The sequence below is a fragment of the Stigmatopora argus genome, chromosome 6, assembly GCF_051989625.1.
Source record: "Stigmatopora argus isolate UIUO_Sarg chromosome 6, RoL_Sarg_1.0, whole genome shotgun sequence".
Taxonomy (NCBI): Eukaryota; Metazoa; Chordata; class Actinopteri; order Syngnathiformes; family Syngnathidae; genus Stigmatopora; species Stigmatopora argus.
In genome coordinates, this window is record NC_135392.1 from 11,410,071 (window position 1) to 11,430,110 (window position 20,040).

The window sequence follows — 20,040 nt, forward strand, 5'->3', positions numbered from 1 at the left end:
ACTATACTGCAAGGGGCTGAACCTGTATTTCAAAGTAAATTGTGAAGGTATAACATTTGCCACCTAGCCCCGGGGCTGCCCTTGCTTATATGGATGATAATCATGGCAGTTATTTACCATCCTATTAGTCCTTCCTAAAAACCCGGTTGACATCATTGCTGAATCATCCAAACAAGTCAACCTTGTGTGGCCACTGTGCAATATTAAGCAAAATGCAATAGAGGCACACTTCTTCCGTGCATGGGAAATTCCATTGCAACTCAAACTTGAATTGACTCAGGGGGAATGACTCCCACAACCCACCCTCTGATTTTTTGAGGGGAGGGTCGCATAACGCCCACTCACTGCCATGGGAAGGAGGAGTACAAATAACTCTAGATGACGGCAAACACACACTTTATTTTTGCTAAGCTGGTTCACGTGTGACCCTCCCATCCAAAGAGTCATGGCTCAAGGTATGTCATACTCAAAACAATTACATTTTTAGCACTTGAATCTTTTACTTATTCAGCATAAAATGATCTTGTTTAGAATTAGCCACAAAATTGATTTTCATGCACTTACTATAAAAGATGGAGTAAAAATTGAATAATATTTTTTTCTTGTTTTCTTAGCATCTTTTTGAACTTCTTTCAGCTCTGTGCGCATGTCCAACATAAATTTAGCACATTTCTAAGAATATATGCATGTTACAAAAAAATAAAAGTACTACAACTTAGAATAGCAGCATAGAAACAGGACAAAAACCCCTTCCCCTAACTGGTAGAGCGCTTATCTCTGCGGGACATTCCAACCAGCCCAAAGAGATGTCTGTCAATTGGAGAGATGATCTTTGCTGTCAACATAGATAATTAGTAATTTGCCACAGTCTATATTTATCATGGTGCATTAAAAATGGATGCACATTTTCCAACGATGCCAGGAACACTGCCAACTGTATACTTGATGTTGGTCATTAAAAACTAACATTCAGAGATTAAATTGTATTACTATTTAAAAGCAAAACAAAGAAAAACATTGAAAAAAAAGAGCTTGATTTCCATATGCGGATTGCTGTGAAAAGCAACACACTAAATGTTACATAAAAATACAATATTGTTGGACATTCATTTTCCAAATTTAAGACTGCTGTTTTTTTGCCTTAAAAGAAAAACACAGGCCCCACCTGCTTTTTATGGAAGATCTTGTAACGTGATACCAGCTAGAAAATGGCAAATGTTTAGGGGTCTGCCTCATGTCTTGATAGTATCATATGACTGTGGTAGAGATTGCCCTTTGATCAAAGTGTGCACATTGTTATTGTGCACTTGGGCAAGACACTTGACCCCAGTGGGTCTGGCAGCACCTCGCTTGGCAGCCGCACCTTATCGGTCTGTAAATACGTGTGTAAATGTGAACAAGCATGTACACGTTTATGATGTAAAGTTGCTTTGTTTTGTATGTTGTACATGAGCGAGTTAATTAGTAAATGTATTTTTCCAGTTTTAGTACATTTACATATCCCAGCTACATAAACCTCCACTGTGGGAATGGCAACTGTGACCTATTTAAATCTAAACATGCCGGTGCTGATAGATTTGGTTCAGATGTGCTCATGTGTGTTGATTTGATCCACACTCTTCGGTTTAAGCTGGGTTTATGGGCTTCAAAGTATAGTCAAAACATAAGTGTATTTCAGGTTAGCTCTCCGGATTTGAAATGGATTTCAAAGATAAAATACTCACTTTTTTTTTTTTTACTTTAGTAGCATCAGTGGAACAATGTGATTTCTTTTTAATGGTGATACTTGCACAAATGAAATGAGCAGAAGTTATGCAGTGGCCAAACTGCAAAGCTGATTCTGATTTCTCTCAGGTCATGTTGTCATCGTCAAAGAATTTGCTCCAATTTATTGAGCTAACATCTGTTCAATTAAGGCGGAAACCAATGTCAAGATAACCGAAATGTGTAAGGCAATGCTTAGACTAGATCCCCCATTGGTTTCATAAACCAGCAGGAAGTCTTGGAGGATTGTCAGTGTTTACTTTTGGCCTCGCCTGATCACACATCACAACCCTGTGCTTACGTGGGGCCACTAAGACAAAACAAACTTTGAGTCGGTTAAACGTCTGACATTTCCCGTAGCGGCCTGTTTTGGCTTGAGACTAGCAATGAAAGCATGAAATAGAAAATGCTATTACAGGAAATCATGGGGTGGGACGTTTTAGTCACGTCTCACCCTGGAGAGAAAAAGCAGCTGTACTGTACGTGACTGTTTGTATGTGGGTGTTCTTCACCTTCAATACAATGATGAAGATTAAGCTCCGGAAATTGCCGGACTAAATGAAACACAACGTTTTCTTAATGATTTTGTGATGCAAAAGCTCACAGTTGCTCCATAAAGCATACAATTGAAAGAGATTGAACATGTTTTTTTATATGCTGTTTTTTTCCAAAATTTAACTAAAAAGCTATAGACGCCACTTTGTTTTTTTTCACCTTGCAAAAATAAACAGCAACTATTCTTAAAACTCTCCTGATGGGTCTCAAAAGCAACAGCACCAGTCTGTTAAATCAAAAGACCAAACATTCTGCAAAAGCATTTCATTAGGGGAAAAAAGATTTAAGTAAGATTCTCTATAGTATGAATAAAAACATGTTTATTTTTTGTGCCCAAATCCTGAAATTAACTTGATAACAAGCGAAGACAACAACATATAACAACACATTCTCTCAATGACCAGAACATTTGTCAACTAGAAACCGAACCTTTAGTTCCATTGTCCACATTCTTATCAACAATCTTAGTTCACTGCTACTGAACAATTTATTGTTCTGTACCTTTTTTCAGAGCTGGATATTGATCACTGGGACTTGGAGTGTGACTTAAACAACACAGATCATTACACTGATCTCAATGGTGTGGACCGGCTGATAGTGAGGAGGGGGCAACCATTCACCATCAGCTTGTACCTTCGCTCAGGGACCTACAAACCAGGAATCAGCTCTCTGCAATGCGTTGCCGAGACAGGTGACACTCTGTTTGACAGCTTTCTCAATTAATGGGTAAAAAATAGGAGTTTGCTAAGGCTGCTTGAGTAGTTAGCATGTCGGCCTCACAGCTCTGGGGTCCTGGGTTCAAATCCAGGTTGGTCCACCTGTGTGGAGTTTGCATGTTCTCCCCGGGCCTGCATGGGTTTTCTCCAGGTACTCCAGTTTCCTCCCACATTCCAAAGACATGCACGGTAGGCTGTTTGGACACTAAATTGCCCCTAGGTATGAGTGTGAGTGTGAATAGTTGTTTGTCTTCTCGTGCCCTGCAATCGACTGGCCACCGATTCAGTGTCCCATGCCTCTGGCTCGTAGTCAGCTGGGATAGGCTCTAGTACCCTCCGTGACCCTAGTCAGGATAAAGCTGTTCAGAAAATGAAAAATGAAAAAATAGGCCATTGCTGAGAACCCATTGTCAAAATAAATACACAGTTTGAATCTGGGTAAAGGTTCGAAAGGTGAAAAGTGAGCTATTGTGCTTGTGTCCTGTTAGGATGTTAATGGAACACCAGACACACCCTTTTAATGCTGATATTTGCAGATTATTGTCAAGTTAGACATGCACAAGAGGAAATGAGATGTGATGCTGATGGAAAGGGAAAGCAAACACATTTTTGTTACGCTACCCTCATTTACTGATGCTGGATGATATCCTCATATTTAGTACATTCTTCACTCTTTCTTAGAACGATATGTTTTTCATCGATGTCTACTTGTCATTTGACATTTAGTCAACTCCTCACAATTTACAGTGACAAGACTAGCTGCCTCAGACAGTTCCAGCAGGAAATAGAACCTGCCAACAGGATGTGTGCATTTACTGATAATTGTGTCTACAATTTCAAGTTAAGCATATTTTAATGGTTTAAAGGATGATAGAGCCAAGAGTTCAACATAAGTGGGTCATTATTATGTGATTTTTCTTTTTTTTCTTTAAATATTTATCGCCACGATTTTGTTGTTTGGGATTGAAAGCACTGTTTTTGAGGTTTCTTGGCCAGACTTAAATGCCTTTCCTCTTATGTCAATTAACCATGATTACAATTCCAGGTCCTCAACCTTCTGAGCAGTATGGCACTCGGGCCTCCTTTGGCCTATCGGATAACATTGATAATTCGTGCTGGAATGCGGCTGTCATCAGCCCCCCCGGAGAAATGGTGGCGCTGTCTATTTGCGCTGCCCCCGATGCCCCTATTGGACGCTATATCCTGACCTTGGGACACTCTGCAAGGATTGACTTCATCCTGCTATTTAATCCTTGGTGTTCAGGTGGGCAATAATATTTATTGTATCTTGTTTATTGTATCTTGCTTATATTATTAATTGATTGCTCCACAAGCTCAATAGAAGAAGAGAATTACTCTGAACGGATAATACCTCTGTAATCTGTATCTTAAAAGCTATGACATGCATCAGGCTTGGCACGCCCATGTACTCACAGTTTGTTTGATGGTATCTCATGGCAACAGGAGATGCTGTATATCTGGACAGTAAGGAGAGTTTGGAAGAATATGTTTTGTCCCAGGATGGTATCATCTTTCGAGGCAATGCCAAATATCCAATAGCTACTCCCTGGAATTTTGGCCAGGTACCAACACCAACACTGAAGTTGCCAGTCTTTAACTCACACGCACATATCTTTCCTTGTTTGTTCTTCAGAACTGAAATTCTCAAAGATCACATATATTTTAAAACTCAAGAATAACTACTCCATCAGAGTCAAAGTTGCATAACTTTACAACTGACTAAAATAAACTAATTGAGCGAGGTCAATCTGGAAACATACAGAAGAAGATCTTTCCATTTCGAGTCTCATTCTACTCTTGGCATTATACCACAAGACTTATGTGATTACTGAGGCTTTAAGGGGTGGAACAGCACCTGTCCATTGGTTGGCAAAACATGCTTCTCTAACGTATTGTTCTTCAGATGATGGACAGCAATAACCTTTTTTTAATTGCAGTTTGAAAGTGGAATCCTGGATGTGTGTCTGAGGATTTTGGATATGAATCCTAAATGTCTGCGTAATCCAGCCAAAGACTGCTCAGGCAGGAGAAACCCCATCTATGTGTCCAGGGTTCTAAGTGCAATGGCAAGTTGACATTTTGACCACAGTTTTTCACATATGATGTATTTAACTAGACTTTTACACTTCATTTGCCTTACAGGTGAATTGTAATGATGACAAGGGGGTTTTGCAAGGGAACTGGACAAATGACTTTGATGGGGGAGTGAGTCCCATGTCATGGAAGGGGAGTGTGGAGATTCTACAGAACTGGGGTACACAAGCTTGTCAGCCTGTACGTTTCGGACAGTGCTGGGTCTTTGCTGCTGTTGCCTGCTCAGGTAAGATTGGACAATGCAGATTGTGCAAGGCAATAACAAGGAAACACATGCAATTTAGAAACATTTGAGAAGCCATGATGTGTGGGTTTGTTTTTGAACAGTTTTGCCATGATAATGCATGTACTCAAACTGTAGTTTCCAGAGCACTTGGAATACCCTGCAGGGTTATCACAAACTACTACTCAGCCCATGACGTTAACAGAAACTTGGTGATCGAACGCTACATCAATGAAAACGGAGAACTCCTCCGAACCAAAGAAATGATCTGGTATACAGTTTGCAAATCATGGGATTAAAATAGTACAGTGGTCTAAAGTCTAAAGTCACTGTGTTATCTGTACCATGGTGGAATCTGCAGGAACTATCACTGTTGGGTGGAGAGCTGGATGACACGACCAGACCTAACTGGTTCTGCTTACAATGGCTGGCAGGCCAGTGACCCCACACCTCAAGAAAAAAGTGGCGGTTAGCAGCCCTTTTGATTACTGAACAACCCGAATATTTGGCTCTCTGAAAATTGACATGAGTCACAATTCCAACAGGAGTGTACTGCTGTGGGCCCATCCCTGTCAGGGCCATCAAGGAGGGTGAGCTCATGAACAAGTATGACGCCCCCTTTGTCTTCGCCGAAGTCAACGCTGACGTCGTCACCTTCATGAAGAAAAATGATGGCAGCACATCTAAAGTCAGCTCTACTCAACTGGTAGGAAAGATGATAAGCACCAAGGCTATTGGAAGTGATAAAAGAGAAGATATTACTCATCTCTACAAGCATCCCGAAGGTACGTATCAATGCTCCTAGCCATGACAAACACTTACCATAAAAGTTTAGGTTATTTTGAGGGGAAATCGTTACTATTCTCTCTATCGTCAGGCTCCGATGAGGAGCGTGAGGTGTTTAAGAAGGCTGACCATCAAAATAAGCTACTCCAGCTAAAGGAAAATGAAGGCTTGGACGTCACCATCAAAGTCTCCACAGAGATGAAAAAGGGCTGCGATTTTGACGTGTATGCTGTGGTTACAAACAACACACCTAGTGATAAAAAGTGCCGCCTTCTCTTTGGATCCTGTGCCGTGTCCTATAATGGCTTTCAGGGAGGGAACTGTGGCTTTAAAGATTTACTCAATGTTGAGCTGTCACCTGGAGGAGGTGAGCTATACTTACATTTGTAATTGTTTAATGTGTATCATACATTTTGAAAATACAGTTGTATGATCAAAAATGGAAATCTCAATGAGATAGAGAAAAGCAGTGACAATCTTGACATGCAATCCATTCCCATTCTCAACTGAGATACATATTTTCCCACAAGATTTATTTTCCAATGCCATAAAAACATGCAATTTTTCTACAAAAGCTAAACACGAGGACAAAAAAGCAACTACACCTTCAATTTTTTCACTTCACCTTGTCCTTGGTATCACCCTACATGAGCCACTTTCCTCCCTCACTATGTACATCATGTATCTTCTCCTAGATGGACCTCTAGTTTGGTTCCCTCACAGTTCCACCCTTAACATCTGTTATTATGTCTCCTCTGGACAAGTCCAAAACCATCAAAGCCTGTTCTCTCTCACCCTGTCCCCAAAATGTCTAACCTCCACTGTCCTTCTTATAGTCTCATTTCTAATCCCATCCAACCTCATCCATTTTAAGGAGAACTTCAGCATCTTCTTCTCTGCTACTTCTATCTCTGCCTCCTGTCTTTACTTCAGAGCTACTGTATCTAAGCCATTATGAGTAAATCTAGATGTAAAATTATTTCTTAGCACATAGTGCTTTACCAGAATCCTCCAGAGCGATACAAAAGATTTGCAACATTATCTACATTATCATTTAGACGAAAATTCAATGAATACATATTTTTAATATAAAATATTTAATCATATTTATCCATCAGCCAGGAAAATTTCCCTAAGGCTCAACTACTCAAAGTATTGCAAACAGCTCACAGAGGACAGCATGATCCGTCTGGCAGCGGTCCTGTTTGACTACTCCACTCGAGAAGTAATATTGGCTGTGAGAAACATTGTGCTGGAGAATCCTGAAATTACAGTCCGCGTGAGTGTCATATTATTTAGTGATAAGGTCGCACATGTTCCAACCGCACCCATAATTTGGCCTCTTTTAATGGTGTCTTCTACAGATCTTGGGGGAACCCAAAGAGAATCGCAAACTGGTGGCCGAGATCACACTAAATAATCCTCTGCCAGAACCGCTGGAGAATTGTTACTTTAGCATGGAGGGGGCAAACCTAACTGGAGGAAGAGTCATCTCTGAGAGGTACAATGTCTATTTACCATTGCCTGCATTTGTTTCAATATCGTACCTGCACATAAATGTCAATTTCACTCAACTGCCCAAAAACCTCTACCTCATTTTTAAGGCCGACTGCCTCATTTTATTTTCATGTATGTTGATGATTTTGTATAGGAAGAAGCAAATGTGTATTTTTTATTTATTTTATTTATTTTTCCTCTAGTTTTATCTTATCAAACAGGATATATGCTTAATCTAGCCTTCCATTCTTAGTCAAATGTAGGGAGAGCAATTGTAAGAGTAGTCTCCCAAAAAATAAAGGTGCAAATACAACCATAATCAATACCTGAAGTAGGCATTAAAGTCATATTGTTCATATTTTCTCTCATCTATGCTAGACTGCGCAATTCAGATATTACTCACCTGTCTGTGTGAAAAGATATAACGCATATGATTCGAGTATTATGGTCGTATACAAGATAAATATTTAGGTTACAGGAGGCCGGTGAGATTACTTGGTACTAATATTTGCTTTGGCCCACAGGATAAGCTCCAGTGTAGGACCCGGAGAAGACGCTAAGGTGAAAATATACTTCACTCCAAGCCACAGTGGACTGAGAAAGCTTGTGGTTGGTTTTGACAGCAACAAATTGTGCCACGTCAAGGGCTACAGAAACGTCATCATTGGAAAATAATCACATCGTACTGTTGACAATTACTGTTTAGGAGGCAATGTATACAGTTCAGCTTTGAATTACACGCAAAATACTTTTAGTATACTTCTAGTTTTATTCAGTGACAAGAGGCGTTATATGACAGAAGATTGTTTTAACTATTGATAATATCTTTATATGCAAATATAACCATTTTAAAAAATGCCTTTGTTGATTCAGTCTTCAAGGAAATATGAAGAGAGAAGAAATGTTTTAACAATGCAATTTAATGTCATTTTTTAGGTATTTTCTAAATATATACTTTCAAATACAAAGATGCAGTGAGTATATATTTCCCATTTGCTTAAATATTTACTAATTTGGCTGGAACTTTTTTTGTTACATTTGGGATTGCACTGCACATTCAACTAAAAACATCAACATGAGGAAATGTTTTGGAAGTAGAATCAAAAATCAAACAGTGTAACAATAGTCAACAATTTACTTACAAGGTTCACTGACTCTGGTCCTCGAGAGCACATTTCCAGTTTGTTTTTCAATGTCTTCCTCCTCAAACTCACCTGAATCAAATGATCAACTCCTCAACAATCTCCCCCGAAGCCTCGTAATGATTATTTGATTCAGCTGTGCTGGAAAAGGGAGAGATGGAAAACAAACTGCATGGGTGCCCTTGAGGACTGGAGTTGGTGAACCCTACTCTGAACTCCTTCACAAAAAAAGAAAAATACTATAATGTATATTACAGTATATGAAAAAGCACTGCCCTCTGCTGCCCACAATTTAACTAAGAATAAATAGAGATGGACTTTGAATACCATTTTGTGTGAAATGCATACAGAAAAACTTAAAATTCAATGTGCATACAGATTGACATGTACTGCTTTTACTGGATTGTGATGGACTAATGAAGACAGTAACTTTTACTAGACATATTGTTGCTTAAAAACATCTCAAAGGCTAAACTTTCTCTAAAAGACAGCAGCCTTGTGCATTTTTTAAAAGTACATTTGTCATTATAGTCATCCATTTTCCAGAGTTTATCATCTGAAAAACCCTGAATGTTCAAAGATGGGTAAATTCATTAAAGTGAGTGTGTTTATATTTAATGCTGTGTGGTTTTATTTCAGGCAGTACATGACCTGGTTTGTGTTTGGACCTTGGTTTGCCTACTATTATTCCAGTGAGGCCTTTCTTCAACATTACAAAACCACATTATGTACATTCATTCAATGAAAACTTGTAAATACGAGTGTATGTTTTGCTTTAATTATAGGCTGCTGTAAGGCCTGTGACTGGCTGCCCAATTAAGGGCATCAACCACTTTACATCTAAAATAAACTGAAATAAGTTTCAGATTACTTGCTTAGAGGACAAATACTATGTAAAACTGATGAATAATTCATTTTAATAGAGGATGGAATTTACATTCCTATACTATACATGCAATAATGGATTAGCAACATTCCAAACAATCTTCAGATAGGCTTTTTCATTGCTAGTCATATTTACCCTGCACAGGTTTTACTCATAAAATCTATATCCATAATTTCACATTTAAAGCAAGGCAAAAGCATGGAACAACAGTTAGTAAAATGTATATGTCCTAGAATTTTACATCACTTTTATCTAAGTATGCAGTGTAAACCAATTGTGATGAATGCCACAACTTGCAAGGATGATGATGATGATGATGATGATACCCTTTTCCGGCCGGCTTAGTCATGAACATGCATACTAACAAGCTGGCTTTTTTCTTAGAGTGTTGTCACTCAGGAGGGCTGCGACCTCATCCTCCTTTCATCTTCCTCTCGTCTGTGCTGGTTCACCATTTGGTCTGAGCGATGCCCTGACCCATGGACGTCTGAGCCTTGATTAGACTCCACATGCAGGTAGGCCCAAACGCGATGGCGCTGCGTCACCAATCCGCTGAAGTCGATGACCCGACACTCGTAGGTGCCCTCGTCCGACGGCTTGACATTGGACAGCTGCAGTTTGTGTGAAATGTTGCTGCCTGCTACTTTCACAACCTAACAAAACAAAACAAAACAAAAAAAACCCTCTTTAATTTATTTAGGAAAGACTGATGTGATGACTTGGCTGGCCACCGATTCAGGGTGTCTCAGGGTGGCTCCAGCACCCCCCGCGACCCTAATGAGGATAAAGTATTTCAGAAAATGAATGAATGAATGATGTGATGATTTACCACTTGTTGATCTGTTTTTTTTGTATTGTTACTGTTTATTTGTCAGTTGACAGGTATATTAAATTCATTAATTAATTACAAAAAGAGACTCAGTTGCCAAGGTTATAGGCACAGAGTTTAATTACTCCTCTTTATTAAATATGCATTTCCCACTCTGTCCGGTTTGAATATAAACCCTTTGTGTAACCAAGAATCCAGAATTTACAATCTTTGGCAAAGGCTGTCGTAATGACAGGTTGTTCGTTTTGTTTTAGTTTAATTAAATCATATCTTTGCACTTACACTAATTTTGGTGGCATCTTTCAAGGGCTCTTCCTGAGGAACAACCTGCACAGAAGAAAACGCTAATTAGCTACAAATCAGCAAAAGAAGATACACTGCTTTTGAAGAATAATTAATTCATTTACAAAATGTGTGTTTCCTGTGGATAATGTAATGCAGCCAAACCTTTTCCGATTTGTCTTCTTAAAAAAAGAAGTTAGCTGAACATGTTAACTTAACATAGACATCATTGTGCTATGGAGAATATGTGCTCAATTTCACACATTCATTTCTTTTGGGAATTGGCATGAATTATGCATGGCATTGATTTTAAAAGACAATTATTTTTCAGTGCCAATTATAGTGTCTGTAGTTTGTGCATGAGACTAAAAACTAACCCTGACTGCAATCAACCTTTTTCTCCAGTGCGGGAAATTGCAAATTATGATCTATCAATACACTTTTAAAACAAGGAGATTGCTGTTAGATAATATTGCCTCATAGTTAGGGATTTTCATAAAGGCCAAGACTGTAAGCGCAATATTCTGCTCAGAGATGAGCATTGTTAGAAGGACTTTCTTGGTTTAAATTTGAAACTTTTTCTGGTGGTTACATGCAACCAAATCAGCTGTTAAAATGAATCATTTTCCAGGGTCAATAACAAGTACTAATATTAATCTTTTTGGAATATTAAACAATAATGGAGGTAAATATACTCCTATTTTAGTGTTAAATTGAACCATTTTGGAGAGGGTTTTTTTATGTTAAGTCATTCCTGAGTAAGAAGACCACCATTCTGTTTTGTGTGTATTTCCTGCTAAAAAATAAAGGTATTTCTTACATCATTTGTGATATGTGTACTAGGCTTCTTTGGCCAGTCTCTGTGGCTTTTGTTGTACCACCACTGGATCTCCAGGGAAGAAGGAGAACCTGCACCGCGGAAGGAGCATGCCATCTCTACATCCTTACCGCTCTGCGTCGTGATGTCGTGGGGTACCTCTGTGAAGAGAGCTGCAAGAGGGTTTCAAGAATGACTGTAATAACCAAAAACTATTAATAGAGCAAGAAAACAGCATTCACCAAAAACCAAGGATACTTGACAACCCTTCAAAAGTGTTTTAGTTTTCTGCAGATATTACAAAACGCTAGTAAAGCACTTCTTTTGCCAACTTTCAACATAGTTCTGCCAAGGTGAAACAAAAAGAAGCAAAGCAGAACTTTCATCAAAAGCAATGTAATGCTCCCATGATATAGAGTACAACTCCTGAGTGCATAACCTAAAAAGAAAATAATGTTCTTGTGACAAGCTTATCTCAGGATGCTCACGAATTCCAAAAGCAAGAAAAGGCATTTGGTATCGTTTGAACTGCTTGACCCGAGAGAGTCATGTCCTTGATGAACGACTCTCTTATTGAGCCACAAACTGGATATGTGCGAAAGCTACGGCTGAGTCGTTTGAAGCTGAAGAACCAATCTGTGTGTGGCTCCAGTTTTTTTTTACCTAGGTCTACAATGTCTTGTGTGTCTTGTGTGTGTCTTGCTACTGCAACCAAGACATTTTCCAAATACGGGATGAAATAAAGTTCTAATCTAATCTAACGATCTTGATCTATTTCCCTTGATCCTCGCCTCAGCTGAGAAGAATATGATGTACCGTACATATTTTGCTGTTTAATATACCCCCCATTTAATATACCCGGGTAGATTAAACGGCAGGGGTATATTAAATGGTGCACAAACGGGAAGGTACGATCAATTATGCACTCTTTATGCCGTGACGGGGTGCATCAATGTTTTGCAGACTAAAACTACTTACTGCTCAGATTAAAACTACTTAATGCTGAATAAAGTCTGACTTGGAATTTTAATGAATTTAAGTATCTATAATTATGCCCCCATGAACACCATACAAAGCTTGCCAAAAAAGCTGAGTTTCCGTTTAATATACCCAGGTATATTAAACCACAGGGGTATAATAAATAGCACACAAATGGGAGGCTCAAAAAAGCAAAAATCATTTAATATACCCGGGTATATTAAACGGCAAAATACGGTACTGAGTTTTGTTACTTGTATTCTCAGAGCTCATTCTGACATTCCTGATTAATCTCATATCTTCAACTGTTCCTGGATATCAAAAGTATTAGTAAAATTGAGCAAAAACCATGAATGAAAGTAATTTCAATTGAACAATGGCTGTGTCAGTCATCACAGTAAAGTTGACATAGAGGCTTATGACATGACATGATATTTTACTTGCTGCAAGCCTCTTTGGCAGGTAATGATTGTTTCACGGTTCAGGTCAACAACATGCATTTTTGAAGCGATCCTCCGTAACATTTTTCTACTTCCCTGCATAGTATTGAGCTCTGAGAGAAAAGACCATAAGGACCTGAGGAGACGCTGCGAGCTGGCCACCAAACATTCATTAAAAATGAACGAGGCAGAGGAGAATGGAAAAACAGAAATGTGTACACAGATGAAAATATAAGTGAAGCCCAAGAGATAGCGTGCAATCCTATATTGTTTTACTTCAGGTCAGAGGCAAAATGAGATGGATAAATCAGGCCCGAGTGGCAACGTGGGGCTCAAAGATTTTACGTGAAGGTCCCATAACACACCTGGTTTTATTGTTTTAATTTCATAGTCCATGATGGCCCATTAAAACCATCGCAAGATGTTTTGGGTTAGAAATGGCTGGCATCTTTTTTAGTTTTTTATAGTTGCTCCAAAATATTGGGCAACTGAAACATTTGAATTTCTCACAAATATTAGGCTTTACTGTATGTATCACTGTGCTGAAAATAGTGTATAACATTGCTCATGGAGAATTTTGTGACATAGTTAAAGATTTTATCCATGGGTACTACATGTTAGATTATAAAAATGTTTAAATATTGTTGAAGAACACAATAAATTAAAACTTTTTATACTATATTTGTATGACTTATCAGCAATACAGTGACCAAAAATGGGGTTTGCCAACACTCCGAGCATAATTTGTTGTTCTTATAAGTCACAACAGGGCCAAATTAGAATATATCAATTTTGCCAGTGGTTCTAAAATTAACAAACCACATAAATCTACAGTTTTAAATATTTATTTTTGCTTTTCTGGCCTCATGCACATACATAGTTACACATTTGAGAAAAGATTGGTCTCTGTATTTGTTTGTTTTTTAATGGTAATGATAAAAAAACTGCCATGTTATAGGATGGTTGAAAATCAATTTTCCTCCTGAAATTAAATGTATTCTAAGCCTAGGGTTTACCTATTAAGGACCTCTGCCTTAAAAGGTCATCGGAAAACAACCACTGCTGGCGGGAATAATTGGCCAAATGTATCTTAAAGTTAAATGGCAACATTTGTCATGTGCAAAGGTGCCACCTCATGGGGCTAGCTGATAAAATAAGGATCATTAACTTAATGGCTCCATTTCAGTCATGCCTGGGGGAACAGAGTAGAACAAGTGAAAGGGGGGGTGACGGAGTGAAGACCAGGACATGAGCTAATACCGTAACTTTCCCCAAGGTGAGCGAAAATAACTTGTGAACAGAGTCCCTCTGGGTGGAGTTATTTCCCTAATTTGATTAATAGCTTTGATAATCAGGGAAGGCTAAAGCAAAGGTGAAGGAGGCATTTGTAATAAAAAGACTGACTAGGGAGATTAAAGGCTTCAATTCTGTGGGCTTACACAAGGGAAAAGTTATGTATTTGGTGCCTGAATAAAGATCTGGCATTTTCACCCAATGGTAAAAGAATAATAAATTCCTTCATTAAATTAAACCTTGAAATAGGCATGTGTAATAAAGAGACCGAATAAGGAGATTAAAGTCTCAAGTTCTGCGTGTGTACGATAGGGAAAAGTTATTTGGTGCATGAATAAAGATGTAGCATTTTCACCCAATGGTTAAAGAATAATAAATGCATTCATTAAATTAAACCTTGAAATAGGCATGTGTAATAAAGAGACTGAGTAAGGAGATTAAAGTCTTAAATTCTGTGTGTATACGATAGGAAAACGTTATTTGGTGGGTGAATAAAGATGTAGCATTTTCACATAATGGTAAAAGAATAATAAATTGATTAATTAAATTAAACCTTGAAATAGGCATGTGTAATAACGAGACTGAGTAAGGAGATTAAAGGCTTAAATTGTGTGTATACGATAGGAAAAAGTTATTTGGTGCGTGAATAAAGATGTAGCATTTTCACCCAATGGTTAAAGAATAATAAATTCATTAATTAAATTAAAACATGGAGGTATGATGTTGCTGGGAAGGATACGGTTTTCTATTTTACTGATAATTTCAAGGCTATGCCAGCTCTCATGAAAACATTTTTTCTCACTCCAGCTCATTATGACAGGAATTTTCTGTATTAAGACTGTTGACACCCCCAATGGCTGTGGGAAAATACAACATTACTTACAGAAGGAAAATAAAGTCATGTGGGAATTTGCCAGAAAGCCAAGAAATCTATATTACGTTTACATTCAGTGCAGGGTAAACAGACAGAGAGTTCCCAGGGGAAATAAGGGGATGTTTTGAGCCCTTCTGTCTCTCTCTATCCAAGGCGGAAGGTAAAAACCATGAACTAAGAGGAGAGCAGATCATCCACACCTGCGGGCTGTTTTACTCATGTCACACATGGGGGGCATTTTCCATTTCACCGCAGTGTGAGCATGTATTAGCATGCCTTCTTGGCAAATCATACTAAACTCCCGAGAGACATAGTATAGGATCAAGCCAGACCATTCATTTTTCTCTTACATCTCTACTGAAGACAAAGAGTCCAAAAATGACTTGAGTACAAATAAGAAAGAGCATTTGAAATGAGTTTGAGCTCCATCATCAAACTTGTTTATGGAATCCAGAGATCCCTGTGTGTTAATAAGTGAGAGCTGATTATTTTAATATGCAATAAGCCCAAATTAAGCATTGATTGTATTGCTATTCACAAAACTGGTGAGAAACTCACCGACACAATATCACCAGCATTATTGAATGGCAGCGTTGCACAGTATTGCCAACTGCCATGCTAATTAAGCTGACACCAAGCTGTGAAGCCTGAAAGAGAATTGCAGGCACTAATGAACAGGTACACAGATTTGTGATTTTCCCACAAGGGATGAAAATGATTTACACCAGCAACCTTGAACTATTCTCCACTCCCAGATCTAGGGAAACAAAGTGAATCTTAGACTGGCATTATTTTGTGTTCCAACAGGCAAAATCTTTGTGCAATAACCTGCTGATACCTATCGAGTCCTCTTGCTGACTCGCTGATTTATCTTCTCAAGGCACCAATCCAGTCCATGTTGGGAGGCAATTTAATTTACACTTGAGTTTAAGTGGAAACCGGGCTTCAGGAGCTGAATGGTACTCAGCTGGATGCATTTATACTTGAAACAAATGGCTCTGGCATGGATCTAACAAGCGCTCCAGAGAGCCGTTTTCAGCATCTACATGAAAGCTGTGATGCTGTGGTGATTCATCATAACTTTAAGGTTTTTTTTTAGTTTAGTAGTTGCAGAAGAGCAGATTTTAATTGAAGTGAGCAGCTTGTAATCACCCTCACCCTGATTTCATGGCCAATTCAAAATTTCAAATATGCGAGAGCACAACAATTATAACTAATTATAATCAACTCCCTGGTGGGTAGAATGTGTTAATTGATTTTCTAACCCACCCTCCATGGTTAAAATATTGGAGCTATGGCACTTATTAAAATTGAATGGGCGACATTTGGAAAGAATGGGGTTTAAAAAAAGGGTAATAGTTACAAATCATACGTTTAATATGAGGCCTTGGTTGTATTAAGAATGATAAAAGAACATCAATTACTGCTTCTTTTTCTTTCTTTTCTTTGCCATTCTAAAGTGTGTCAGTTTATTATTTTTAAATGAAAACATTCTGCTTCTTCTCATATCAAATCTGAAGTACATGGTCCTAATTCTGCCTCATCAGTATGATTTAGTGATCTCCTAATAATTACTAAATGTATTCCATTACATCATCGAGGGATGGCAGACGATTGGGGTGACAGTGAAGAAGTGTGTTCATCCAATGGAATTCTAGCATCCACGGACAAAATATGGTTGGATTTGATTTGTGATAACCAATGAAATAGTTTTTTGGGTGTTTCTTTTATTTTAACAATTATGGATTGTTGTCACAATGACTACATATTGCCATCCTGCCAACTACTGTCATCTTTGCAATTTAAAACATTACTTTTACTTTTTTATCCAACTTTAAACCCTTTAGTTTACAGTGCAGTCGGGCTTATTTACAGACTGCATGTCTTTTGTAAATATTCCATAATGTAATATAGACACCTTCATATTATAGTCCATTATATATGAAGACATACAATTTTCTTATGAAATTTGATGGGTACGGGTAATAGTCCCATCTGCACTAGATTGAAAAAAAAGAAGAATTATGAAGAATCCTGCAGTATTTCCTTTTCAGGTTTGAGGTATTCTTCACTCTCAAGCGATAATTTCTTTTTTTTATTGTCTCTCCCAGGCCAAATGAAAATTTGTGGGGGGAAAAATGTTTATTACTAATGAACTTAAACTTTTGCAAACAGAGACCAAAGGTACCACATCACTTGTCAATTGAGCATACTAATCTGTAATTTCAAATTCATGGTGACTGAATACCATTAGAGTCTAAGATGACAATATAATAAGACAATATGGATGAAAATCCTAATGCAATCAAAATCACCACTGCCAAAATTTCATTCCCAGGGAACAATACAAGCCTAAAAAAAAGAATTCAAACTTACCATTTCCATATAAATGATTATCCAGCTCCCCATGTTGAACTGTAAGAGCTGCATTAAGTTGAAGGTAAAGTCCCACGGAGTGCAATAACCCCACAATTCCTCTCATGGCTTCCAATTATGATGACTGGTCTGATGTGGTAAATGTCACATGAAGGTGAAGAGCAATTGTTGAGCAATTCCACGCAGCGCAGCAGCCCTCACGGACAGAGAACTGAATCGTTGTGCTGGGGAGAAACACGCTGCGGCACTAAACTGCTGATCTGCCCAAGGCGGAAGGAGACACACAAAGGAGGACAGGTGAAGCGGCCATCAGTGACAGTTCATTAGACAGAGGAATCTATGCTCTGTCCTTGTCATAGGTGGATTGTATTCATATTTGAATCTGGTTTTATGATGATCAAAAAGTATCCAATTAAAGTAAATAAACACACAATCATAAATGTAGTACACTGATGATGACAATAATGAATTGGATCCATATGGTGCTATTCCACACACTCAGAGATAAAACATGGGATTATTCAAATACAGGTGTTGGACAATAATATACTCCTCCAGACCACATCTAGCATTATTGACACAGAGACTGGCAACATTTTGCCAAAATATGCTCTCAAATCTAAATCTAGAATAAAAGAACAAAAAGAATCACTATAATTTGAAAAAAAAATCAGTGCAAAAATAAATGACACTTTTGAAAGTTGTCATTTTGTATCTACGTCTGTCCAATAGCGTATGCATTGAGTCGAAGTCCCGTTTGCTTTGTAATGTGTACAACTGCATGAAATGATCATATTTAAAAATATATATCATTTGAATACAATGATCACATTTAAAAATATATATAATTTGAATACAATGCAGCATAGTAGCCACCCGATGATGTAGTGGTTCTTCCGCCTGCCTGTGGTGCAGGCAGTCTGGGTTCGATTCCCACTCGCTTGCAGTGTGAGAGGTTATCTGTCTCTCTGTGTGACCTATGACTGACTGGCGACCACTCTAGGGTGTAGTGTGCCTTTCACCAGAAGACAGCTGGGTTAGGCTCCAGCAACCCCCGCAACCCTTTCGAGGATGGGGCGTATGGAAGACAGAGTTTAGTGACCAGGTGTGCCAATACCTTTAACAATATTGGGCCCCTTTCCCGAAACACTGTACAATATCCAGTTCTATTGAACAATATTAAAGTTGTAGAGTGAAATAAATTGTCCCTCATTTACGCCACACAAAAGCACCAGACTGGAAACCGCTACGGACATCAATTGTTTCCACCTGATGAAGTGTCATTTACCCAGCCTAGACCATTAATAAACGTGGGACCCGAATGCTGGTTCTGAAGTGGAGTTAAGTGTTTTCACAGCCCACAGAATTCATCACTTTGTGCTGAGACAGATGGCTGGCCAGCGAGTCTCCTCTGTTACTGTCATCTCGCTGGCCATTTAGGAAAAATTATACGATGGCAGAAGCGCGGCATCATTTCCTGGTTCACTGGGTATGTCTACACGCTTCAGTAAATTTTCACTGTTCATTACCGGCCGATTGTAACTGGTTGTGGCTGAGGAGCGAGGATGTTGAGGAGCGCGTTGGCAGCGCCACATTGGGCATCTTCCCCCCAGGCTGCAGTCCTCCCAAGGCTAATGTTGCTTGACAGAAACTTGCAATAAATAGACAAAGAGAAGTTTGAGTGCTGATGATTGTAATGCGCATCGTATTTGATTTTTTAAAAAGCTGCCGATTTCCAATGTCTCATTCGGATCTTGAGTCACGTGCACTTCTGGCAGAGATGATGCATTGTGTGTCTGTGTGTTGTTATATTACATGTAAAACATGTAAAAATTAGGAGTACACATTTATGCCTGGCATTTTCATCTTAATCGAAATGCTTCAGTCCCCAATAGCAGTAATAATTGTCAAATGAGGTCTAAACTCATCCGTTCTGTAGGTTGATAAGACAGTATAGCTGTGAGATAAACTGAGTGTCATGCTAAATTGAAAAAAACAAAACATCTAAAAAATCATGATACCAAAACTTCCAATTAGCTGCATCCATCATTTCTTTCTAACACATTAATCTTCATAAGATTCAACTGAACAAACTGAATTATACCTTGCTGCAGTGGTGTCCAAATCCGGTCTTCGAGAGACCCTATCCAGTCTGTTTTCCATATCTCCCTCCTCTACCACACCTGAATCAAATGATCAACTCATCAGCAAGCTGTCCAGAAGCTTCGTATCGATCCTGATTATTCAAATCAGGTGTGTTGGTGGAGGGAGACATGGAAGACAAACCGGATAGGGGCTCTCGAGGACCGGACTTGCCCACCCCTGCCTTGTGGTCATTTTGCTCTGTCCTTCTAAAATCCCAGGAACCAATGTAGCCTGTTAAGAAACTAGCAATATGTTTGGAAACTTGTTCATTTCTGGCCTGTATGCATCCTTAATTGCTTCATTGGTGCTTCTCTTAATCTGC

At 38.6% G+C, this 20,040-nt stretch overlaps 2 protein-coding genes across 5 annotated transcripts; one reads left to right on the plus strand and one right to left on the minus strand.

Moving 5' to 3' along the window:
• Positions 1 to 374: 374 nt before the first annotated feature.
• On the plus strand, positions 375 to 9,416 carry tgm2b (transglutaminase 2b). The gene is made up of 13 exons (XM_077603152.1): positions 375 to 455; positions 2,831 to 3,010; positions 4,081 to 4,299; positions 4,500 to 4,618; positions 4,994 to 5,122; positions 5,199 to 5,376; positions 5,512 to 5,644; positions 5,735 to 5,841; positions 5,919 to 6,158; positions 6,251 to 6,526; positions 7,278 to 7,438; positions 7,524 to 7,660; positions 8,181 to 9,416. Exons 1-13 carry the CDS (start codon positions 446 to 448, stop codon positions 8,329 to 8,331), a joined length of 2,040 nt encoding a protein of 679 aa, XP_077459278.1. The 5' UTR covers positions 375 to 445; the 3' UTR covers positions 8,332 to 9,416.
• A 138-nt stretch (positions 9,417 to 9,554) lies between these two features.
• vstm2lb (V-set and transmembrane domain containing 2 like b) lies at positions 9,555 to 19,810 on the minus strand. Of its 4 annotated transcripts, none has more exons than XM_077603156.1 (6): positions 19,678 to 19,725; positions 19,103 to 19,224; positions 17,574 to 17,828; positions 11,616 to 11,785; positions 10,796 to 10,840; positions 9,555 to 10,337 (listed from the first exon to the last, which is right to left on the minus strand). In XM_077603156.1, exons 3-6 carry the CDS (start codon positions 17,677 to 17,679, stop codon positions 10,080 to 10,082), a joined length of 579 nt encoding a protein of 192 aa, XP_077459282.1. In that variant the 5' UTR covers positions 17,680 to 17,828; positions 19,103 to 19,224; positions 19,678 to 19,725; the 3' UTR covers positions 9,555 to 10,079. The 4 variants fall into 4 exon arrangements, with proteins under 4 accessions (XP_077459282.1, XP_077459280.1, XP_077459279.1 ...); XM_077603154.1 differs by having other exon boundaries at positions 17,574 to 17,833; positions 19,678 to 19,724; XM_077603153.1 differs by lacking the exon at positions 19,103 to 19,224 and having other exon boundaries at positions 17,574 to 17,833; positions 19,678 to 19,810.
• Positions 19,811 to 20,040: the final 230 nt, after the last annotated feature.